Raw genomic sequence first — 10,343 nt, 5'->3', positions numbered from 1 at the left:
TTTTAAGTCTGTTAGTGTTTGTCTTATGTACTTAGGTGCTCCTATGATGGGTGCATAGATACTTACAATTGTTATGTCTTCCTCTTGCATTGATCCCTTGATCATTACATAGTGTCCTTCCTTATCTCTTGTAATCTTTATTTTAAGGTCTAATTTATCTGATATAAGGATTGCTACTCCAGTGTTTTCTTTGCTTCTCATTTGCATGGAATATATTTTTCTATCCTCTCACTTTCAGTCTAGATGTGTCTTTAGGTTTGAAATGGCTTTCTTGTAGACAGCATATATATGGGTCTTGTTTTTGTATCCATTCAGCCTGTCTGTGTCTTTTGGTTAGAGCATTTAATCCATTTATATTTAAAATGATTATTGATATATATGATCCTCTTGCCATTTTCTTAATTGTTTGGGGTTGACTTTGTAGATCTTTTTTTCTTCTGTTGTAATTCTTGACTATATAAGTCCCTTTAACATTTGTTGTAAAGCTGGTTGGGTGGTACTAAATTCTCTTAACTTTTGCTTGTCTGAAAAGTTTTTTACTTCTCCATCAATTTTGAGATCCTTGCTGGGTACAGTAATCTTGGTTGTAGATTTTTCCCTTTCAGTACTTTAAATATATCCTGTCATTCCCTTCTGGTCCACAGAGTTTCTGCTGAAAGATCAGCTGTTAAACATGTGGGGTTTCCCTTGTAAGTTACTTGTTGCTTTTCCTTGCTGCTTTTAATATTCTTTCTTTGTGTTTAGTCTTTGTTAGATATGTATGTGTCTTGGCATGTTTCTCCTGGGTTTATCCTGTATGGGACTCTTTGTGCCTCTTGGACTTGATTGACTATTTTCTTTTCCATGTTGGGGAAATTTTCAACTATAATCTCTTCAAAAATTTTCTCATACCCTTTCTTTTTCTCTTCTTCTTCTGGGACCCCTATAATTTGCATGTTGGTGCATTTGATATTGTCCCAGAGGTCTCTGAGACTATCTTCAGTTCTTTTCATTGTTTTTACTTTATTCTACTCTTCAGAAGTTATTTCCATCATTTTACCTTCCAGCTCACTGATTCATTCTTCTGCTTCAAATATGCTGCTATTGATTCTTTCTAGAGTATTTTTAATTTCAGTAATTATATAGTTTGTCTCTGTATGTCTATTCTTTAATTCTTCTAGGTATTTGCTAATTAATTCTTGCATTTTCACCATTTTGTTTTCAAGGTTTTTGATCATCTTTAGTATTATTATTCTAAATTCTTTTTCAGGTAGCTCGCCTATTTCCTTTTCATTTATTTAGACGTCTGTGTTTCTAGTTTGTTCCTTAATTTGTGGGGTATTTCTCTACTTTTTCATTATTTTTTTTAACTTATTGTTTGAGTTCTCCTTTTCCCAGGCTTTAAGGTTGAATTCTTTCTCCCGTTTGGTTTCTGCCCTCCTAAGGTTGGTCCAGTGCTTTGTGTCAGCTTTGTGTAGGGTGAGATTGGTGCTGAGCTTTTCTGTTTGCTTGTTTTTCCTCTGATGGGCAAGGCTGAGTGAGGTGGTAATCCTGTCTGCTGATGATTTGGTTTGTATTTTTGTTTTGTTTGTTGATTAGATGACGTAGCCTGCACAGGATGCTACTGGTGGTTGGGTGATGCCGGGTCTTGTTTACAAGTGGTTTCCTTTGGGTGAGTTCTCACTATTTGATACTCCCTGGGGTTATTTCTCTGAGTCTATGGTCTTGGAGTCACTTCTCCCACTCCAAAGGTTCAGGGCTTGATCTCTGGTCAGAAACAAAGATTCCACAAGTGGTTTGTTATGGCATTAAGTGAGATTAAAACAAATACCCAAAAACGAGAAAGCAAAGATGAACCCCAGACAAATGGCAGTTACAAAATCAGGCAAATAATAATTAAAATGATGGAATATGCACAATACATATACACCCATAAGCAAAGTCAAAACAGTCCAACAATTATAAAGTACAGTAGATTAACCTGGTGAGCAAAGGAAACCAAAAACTACGTTTACCAGTTAAGACTAAAACTAACTAAATCACAAACTGGAAAATAAAACTAAAGCAAGGTGCCAAATGGGGAATAAAGCAATGAAAACAAAACTAACAAATATGTTGAAAGGAAAGGAAAGAAAGAATAGATATGCAAAGTTAAATAGGGGTAGATGAAGAAGATTTATATACATCAAAGATTAACTGCAAGGGGAAAAGAACAGTAGAAAAGGCAAACAAAGGAATAAATATATAAGAAATATAATAGGTTCAAAAAATTAAAATTACATAAAAAAGAAAAGACAAAAGGGAAGAATAAAGAAAAAAGGGGTGGGGGGGAGGAAAATTCTACCAAACTGTAAAAGCCCAACATAGAGGCAGAGGTTTATAACAACAATAAAAAGTATGACTGAATATACACATATACCCTAACCCATAAGCAAAATTAAAACAGTCCAACAAAAATAAAGTACAATAGTTTGACCCGGCAAACAAAGGAAACCAAAAATTATATCTACCAGTTAAGAACAAAACTAACTAAAGCACAAACTGGAAAACAAAACTAAAGCAAGGTGCCAATTGGGGGATAAAGTAATGAAAATAAAACTAGCAAATATGTTGAGGGGAAAGGAAAAAAAGAAAAAATAGATATGCAAAGTTAAATAGAAACAGGTAAGATTTATATACAGTGAAGATTAACTGCAAGGGGAAAACAACAGTAGGAAAAGCAAACGAAGGTATAAAGGTATAAAAATAATAATAGTCCTCTTTTTCGTGGCGCCTCGGAGGCTGTCGGCCACTTCAGAATGAAGCTGAACATCTCTTTCCCGGCCACTGGCTGCCAGAAGCTCATTGAAGTGGACGATGAACGAAAACTTCGTACCTTCTACGAGAAGCGTATGGCCACAGAAGTTGCTGCTGACGCTCTGGGTGAAGAATGGAAGGGTTATGTGGTCCGAATCAGTGGCGGGAATGATAAGCAGGGTTTCCCCATGAAGCAGGGTGTCTTGACCCATGGCCGAGTTCGCCTGCTACTGAGTAAGGGGCATTCCTGTTACAGACCAAGGAGGACTGGAGAGAGAAAGCGCAAATCTGTACGGGGTTGCATTGTGGATGCCAATCTGAGTGTTCTCAACTTGGTCATCATGAAAAAAGGGGAGAAGGATATTCCTGGACTCACTGATACTACAGTGCCTCGTCGCCTGGGTCCCAAAAGAGCTAGCAGAATCCGCAAACTTTTCAATCTCTCTAAAGAAGATGACGTCCGCCAGTATGTTGTGCGAAAGCCCCTAAACAAAGAAGGTAAGAAACCTAGGACTAAAGCACCCAAGATTCAGCGTCTCGTGACTCCACGAGTTCTGCAACACAAACGCTGGCGTATTGCTCTGAAGAAACAGCGTACGAAGAAAAACAAAGAAGAGGCTGCAGAATATGCTAAACTTTTGGCCAAGAGAATGGAGGAGGCCAAAGAAAAACGGCAGGAACAGATTGCCAAGAGACGGAGGCTGTCCTCTCTGAGAGCTTCTACTTCTAAGTCTGAGTCCAGTCAAAAATGAGATGTTCTAAGAGTAACAAATAAATAAGATCAGACATCAAAAAAAATAAATAAATAAATAAAATAATAATAGTAATAATAAATTTTTTTTAAGAAAAGAAGGAAGGAGAAAAAAAAAAAAAAAAAAAACAGGGTTGGGGGGGAACTGCACAGAACTGCAAAAGCCCAATGTAGAGGCAGAGGTTTATAACAACAATAAAAAATGTGACTGAGGAATAAAAAAAAATTCAGAAGTTTAATTGGATTTCCTGGTGCCAATAAAATCAACAACAACAGAGGGCAAAGGAAAAAAAAAAAAGAATCCAAAAGAATCTACAGAACAAGTCAAAACATAAGAATAATAAATGTTTTCCTTGAGTCACTGCTGTCAGAGTCCTTTCCCTCGCTGGGAGTCACAGTCCCCCTCACCTCCCTAGGATGCCCTCCAACACTGTGCTGCTCTCTAGACCTGCTGTGGGGGCAGCTCAGATTCTAATCTGGTCCTACTCCTGTGTGTTCTCGCCTCCAATGTCCACAGCTATCAGAACTAGTAAGTTTTCTTTTGTGGGAGCTCTCAATGGCCTTTTATAGATTCCATAGACACAGAGTCTGCCTATTGATCATGTAGATTTAATCTGCAGCTTGTACAGCTGGTGGGAGGTTTTTGGGTCATCTTCCTTAGTCACATAGCACCTAGGTTTCAACTGTGGTTTTATGTCCACCTCTGCATGAGGGTCATCCACTGGGGTTTGCCCCTGAGGCTGCCCTGGAGGACTTGGGTTTGCCCCTGTGAGGGCCAGGTGTGGAGGTGGTGCAGCTGCTTGGGTCTCAGGGGTTCTGGCAGCACCAGGTACTCAGGGAAGTTTGCAGCTAGGGCAGCAGGAAATATAGTGCTCGAAAAAGGTATGGCAACCATTATTGGCCAATGCGCTCCAGTATTCTTCCCTGGAGAACGCTCCTGACAGAAGATCCTGGCACACCACAGTCTGCAGAGTCACTAAGAGTTGGACACAATGCAACCCTGCATGCATAGATGCAAGATTTTTTTTTTTTTTTTTTTTGCCTCTGTCAGCTCTGCTGAGAGTTGAGTGTGAAGGTGGCATGGCTGCTTGGTTTTCGGGGACCCTGGCAGTGCCAGGGTTCAGGGACACAGACTGTGTCTGCCGCTGGAGTTATGGCCCTGAAAGTGAAAGTCGCTCAGTCATGTCTGACTCTTTGCAACTCCATGGACTATAGAGTCCATAGAATTCTCCAGGCAAGAATACTGGAGTGGGTAGCCTTTCCCTTCTCCAGGGGATCTTCCCAACCCAGGTATTGAACCCAGGTCTCCTGCATTGCAGGCAGATTCTTTACCCGCTGAACTACAAGGGAAGCTTAAGAAGGCTGGAGTGGGTAGCCTATCCCTTTTCCAGCAGATCTTCCCAACTCAGGAATCAAACCGGGGTCTTCTGCACTGCAGGCAGATTCTTTACCAATTGAGCTATCAGGGAAGCCCTATCAGAGTCCTTCAGAGTCTTTTTTGAGCCTCCTGTAAGCTGGCAATCAGAAGGCCTCTTCCGCCAGTCTTTCTCCATAGCTCCACCGGGTCAGGCACTTAGAGGGCTCCCTGGCTGGGGTCCTTCTCTGCAGTTCAGCACATCAGGCACTTAAAGGGGCACCCTGGGTGGGGCCCTACTCTGTAGCTCAGTGAGTCAGGCATTTGATGGGCCAGCCTCTCTATTGTTCAGGAGCCAATGCTGGTGTATGGAGAGAGAGAGGCTATGGTGATGGCTCCACCCGATATGTGTGACTCAGCAGGATCGCCTTGCTTCCATGGCTGCCTGGCTTGCCTTCACAGGCATTTTCTACTATGATCTCCTCCCTCTCATCCCCTTAATCCGTCTCTCTGCAGTCAACAGCAGCCCTCACCCTGGGATTGCTCCACAATCCCTAAACTCCAGCTCCCAGCCACTGCACCTTCCAAGGGATCTGCATCTCTGCCAGGCACATGTATGGCTGTGGCAAGGACTGTCTCACTCTCATTACATTTAGGCTGTCACAGATCAGCTGTTTCACTCTCACCTTAAATGTGTCTCCTCTGACTCAGACAATTGCCCAGATGTGGGGATTGGACCCCGGCTTCAGTTCCCCCACCTGCCGAGGGCAGGTCCAGTCCTACTAACACTCCTGTTTTTCCCCCTAGTTCCTTCCTCCTACCGAGTTTTGCCTGGTTCTATATTCTTTTCCACTCGTCAGATCCTCCTGGCCACTCTTAGCTGGTGTTATGCAAGCACTTCTGTGTCTGAAGGTGTATTCCTGATGTGTCCGTGGAGAGAGACATAGTCCACGTTCCCCCACTCCTCCATCATCTTGTTCTCCCTCCAACAATCACATATCATGAAGTATTGCCAAATTACTTTGTACTATCTAGCATTTTTATCAGCACTATATCAGTAATTCTCCTCTACATCACACCATTTCCTACATGATACCAATACTTAGAATTTTTTTTTAATGTCAGCTTTATTGCTGTTAATCTCACTGTGGTAGTAAGTGCATTTTGCTGATCTAGAAAGATTAAGAATCTTACTGCTGTAAATATATCTATTTTTATTTAGGATTTCCTTGTCAAGATCCTTGAAAAATGTCTTTCAGATTTCTGTTGGATGACCTTCCTATCCCATCATAAGAAGGCAGCTGATCCTACACATTGTCACAGTAGCAACTATGTACCACAGTCACTGAGGTCCCAACACCTGCCTTCCACTTGCACTTCATGCCCCGCCTCCATCACTGATAACTTGATGCTACATGTGCTCTACACCTCTGCCCTAGTGCCTCTCAGCATGTGCCTCTCAGTATGGGGTAGCTGTTGTTGCTGTCGACAAGTCACTTCCAACTCTTTGTGACCCCATGGACTGCAGCACGCCAGGCCTCCCTGTCCTTCAGTATCTCCCAGGGTTTGCTCAAACTCATGTCCATTGAGTCATCCAATCATCTCGTCTTCTGTCATGCTCTTCCCCTTCTGCCTTCAATCTTTCCCAGCATCAGGGTCTTTTCCAATGAGTCAGCTGTTTCCTGACTCAATATGGGATAGATCCAATCCCAAAATCCCTGTCAAAGATGTTTCTTCTAAACCCATTTGCTCACTGTACTAGTCAAGTGTCTAGCAGAAAACAAATGACTCCAGTCAAAGTGGGTGATTAAGGAAAGTTGAATAAGGGGACTATACAAAGTATGCTCAGGACTTCCCAAGTGGTACTGGTGGTAAAGACCAGTCTGCTAATGCAGGAGCTGTAAGAGACTCAGGTTCAATCCCAGGGCCAGGAAGACTCCCTGGAGGAGAGCATGGCAACCCACTCCAGTATTCTTGATGAGACAACCCTGTGAACAGAGGAACCTGGCGAGCTACAGTCCAAGGGGTCACAAAGACTCAGACAGGACCAAAGCAACTTAGTGCGCACGCACACATGCACGAAGTATGCTCAGGGCTAAAAGAAACCAAGAAAGAGTGGGGACGCATGAAGGGACAGCAGCTGGGAAGAGACCTTGCCACTCCTAGGCATACATCAAGGGCAGTAATGGTGGCAAAATCAGGAGAAGGTAGCTGTAGCTGCAGAAAAGCTGCCCAATAATGTCCCCGGGCTTTGGTAAAGAAATGCAGCCATCTCTTGACAACCCAGCTGAGAGGAGTGGGGTCACTGAGCAGCCCGACCTCACCCAGCTGCGGGTCTACTCTTGGTGCCCCCCACAGACCAGACGCAACATTCCCCAGAGGACCAGAACCCTGATTACGTCTCCCTGCATCCATGCCTCCTGGGGACACAAGAGGTTGAGATAGTGAAAGATGAAACTGGAGAAGCAAAATAAAATCCCGAGCATATCCATGATTTCCCATGTAATCAAAATCTTCTTCCCTCTGGAACTTTATCACTTCATTAATGCTCCAGTGACAGGCATTAGTAATAATTAACATTGCTTTAAATAAAAAGCATATTTAAATAGATAAGGAAGACCATGGATCCAAAGAACAAAAGAACAAAAGACATGACTAGATTTTCACAAACAAGGAAATTGGACTGGAACAGAGCTGGAACATAGAGTGAGCATGGCTTCCATCCATTACCTATGGAATACAAGGTTGGAAGACACTGAAAAGGCTGAACGCACTGAGGATGAAGAGCAAAATCATAACTGAGGGAGAGGCGATCAATTAGTGAATACTACGGAGCAATATACAAGATGGCAGGTGGGCACATGGTAAGATACCTGCATGTCAGAAACTTGACAAGGGGCATCAAGACAAAGAAAGAAGAACGGCTGGGAAAGAGTGGAAACAAGAGGAAGAGAAGACCATGTTTTCTGGCTTCACAATATGAAGTAGGAGAATGAGGAGGTGCCTCTAAGAAAAGATCAGAGGACATGCAATCATGGGGAAGATCCACATTTCAGATGAAGCAAGGAGGAAGAGGGACAGTCCTAGGAAAACAGACAGCCTAGCAGATTTCCTGGCAGCAGAACTGGAAAGCCAAGATGAAGCAAAGCACGACTTCTAAGAGACCCACAAGTGACAGGGTGGAATGGTGATAAGCAGAGAGCAGAGAGACTGTCTTGGGTGGAATTGGATTTGTGGGAGTGGGGGGAACAGTGGCGATGAATGAATTGTCTCAGTCTTTCACGGCACACCTACAGATGAGAGCATTCCCTAACTAGGGGAAAGCTGTAATCGGCAGATAGCCTATTATTGCATGCTTGGAGGATCTTTCAAGTAACCACCTTACCTGCAGGCGGGCACAACCGCACACTTGCCCCCTAGGTTATGCAACTCAGTAATGCTGACAAATCACCGTACTCCTCACAAGGAAGTAGAAAACAGTAGGAAAACAGGAACTATTCTTAACCAACCTAAATAGGTATTAGAAATAGTGGGATGGATCCTCCAAGTGTCATTTCCTCTTCAGCTTTATTGGGTTCCTGGACTCATGATGCCAGTGACCTTAGCGTCTTTAGAAAATACCCAAAGACAGGTTGGCAAGCACTGAATTGAAAAATCGTCTGAGAATTGCTGAGTGTCCTGTGACACTGTATGATATCAGTGTCTCAGCCTTGTCTATTACACTCCAGGAGCACTTTTCAAAAGGAGGGAGAGAAAGGTATCACATGGCTTCTTATTTGAACTAACCCAGGTTCACTCTAAAATTTTAGCAAAACCCTGGTCCTCATCAGTTAGGGCCTTTCCCTCAAAGCCAGCCTCTGCACCACCAGCCTCGGTAACTCAGTGACAGGAGGAATCAGCTCAGTCAGTGGTTCCCTTGAGTCCTCTTCTCCTGCTCTGTCCCCTGGGCCTCCGTGCTTCTGTCTCTGGGCTCAGAGCCCTTTCTCTTTGAGCCCAAAGACGTCCACCCTGCTCCGGCCCCGAGGCCTTCCCGCTCTCTGGCAGCGCCCGTGACGCAGCCTTGACTGGGCGCTCTCATTCCTCATGTCTGTCGTTTTTCACGCTGGGTCTTCTCTCCTGCCGTTTCCTTCTTTAGACTCAGCTCCCCCATCAGACCCCAGCAGACTCCACCCTCGCTCAGCCCACCAGTCTCAGCTCAGGGTTCTCTGACCGCCAGTGTCCGGGGGTCAGGACACACGTAACCAGGAGGAGCCCTAAGAGCAGCAGGGCTGAGCTCAGGAACCGTCTCTGCGGTTTCGACACACAGGTCTCCCCTTCCCCCAGCTCGTGTCTCCAGCCCTGTGCTTCTGGGACCCTGTGGTGGGCGGGTCTTCCTGTGAGTGAGTGACGTGCTGAGAGCGGACTCTGCTCCTGGCAGAGGTTAAAAAAGGAGCAAGGACAGTAACAAACCTGGAGAGGAGCAGAGAATCAGTGCCACACACACATGCTTCCATCACAGGCTGGTGGAAAAATAAAACGGAGCGGCTGCTGGGGAGGGCAGCCCGGCGGCCGTAAATCATCGACTTTCCGTGTGACCCAGATGTTTCACTGTTGGGTAAATGCCTGAGATATTAAAACAAATGTCCACAGTGAAGTTTCTAAATTTTACGCCGCCCCAAGAGACCATCTGAAACCCAGCCTTCACTCTTAGTGACTGTGAGGCTCACAGAGGAGAATCTGGAGACCCACTTCCACCCCTCCAGATTTTGTAGGAGGACGTGATCTCTCTTGAGAGGGCAGAAGACACAGGTTCTTTTCATTTAAACACAAGGAAATTTGTCAGTAAAGGCTGGAGAGAGTCTATCTCCACACCTCCCTCTGGGGAGTGGATACACATGCAGTCTCCTGAGCCAGGTTCCTGCCTGGAGAGTTCACCCGGACAATTCACCGCCTTAGACACCTGGGCTTCTCCTCCCCACCACGCTGTGCCTCATTTCTGTCTTTGTGAAATGGGGAAAACAACGGATCTGCCTGAACATGGTGTTAAAGAGGAAAATGGGTGAATACATAACCCCCCTTAGTAAACGTCAACAATTTATGACATCATTCTGTTATTGGAACGCCGAACACATGAAGGGAATGTGGCTCCAGCGTAAGAGACTTAACCATGACATTCAGAGAACATGGTTCCCTATCTCTTCTTTTACAGGCATTTGACTCGGTCCTCCTGAGCATGAATCAGATTGGTGTGCTACAGCGCAGGATGACCGAGCAATGTCTTTATAATGGACCTCAATTTATTTTTCTGATACATCTTTGTGTAAGAATGTGAAAACTGCCCCCCAAATGGCCTCTGTTTATTTACATCTTGCTCCTCCTGAGAGCAGGCGACTCTGCAGGAAAATGAGCTTCCCTTTGACATTAGAACTCAGGAACCAGCTGGGTGGCTGTCAGGAGGATGGGGTCACAGGGAGGACCGCAGCC

The 10,343-nt window shown here is 44.5% G+C and overlaps 1 protein-coding gene across 1 annotated transcript; it reads left to right on the top strand.

Moving 5' to 3' along the window:
- The first annotated feature begins 2,737 nt into the window (after window positions 1-2,737).
- On the top strand, window positions 2,738-3,563 carry LOC133047571 (small ribosomal subunit protein eS6-like). The gene has a single exon (XM_061130852.1). The coding sequence runs from the start codon at window positions 2,778-2,780 to the stop codon at window positions 3,525-3,527; it is 750 nt and encodes a 249-aa protein (XP_060986835.1). The 5' UTR covers window positions 2,738-2,777; the 3' UTR covers window positions 3,528-3,563.
- Window positions 3,564-10,343: the final 6,780 nt, after the last annotated feature.

Source organism: Dama dama, chromosome 27, assembly GCF_033118175.1.
Source record: "Dama dama isolate Ldn47 chromosome 27, ASM3311817v1, whole genome shotgun sequence".
Lineage (NCBI taxonomy): Eukaryota > Metazoa > Chordata > Mammalia > Artiodactyla > Cervidae > Dama > Dama dama.
Note: the sequence above shows the minus strand (reverse complement) of the source record. Positions and strands in the feature narration are given on the sequence as shown.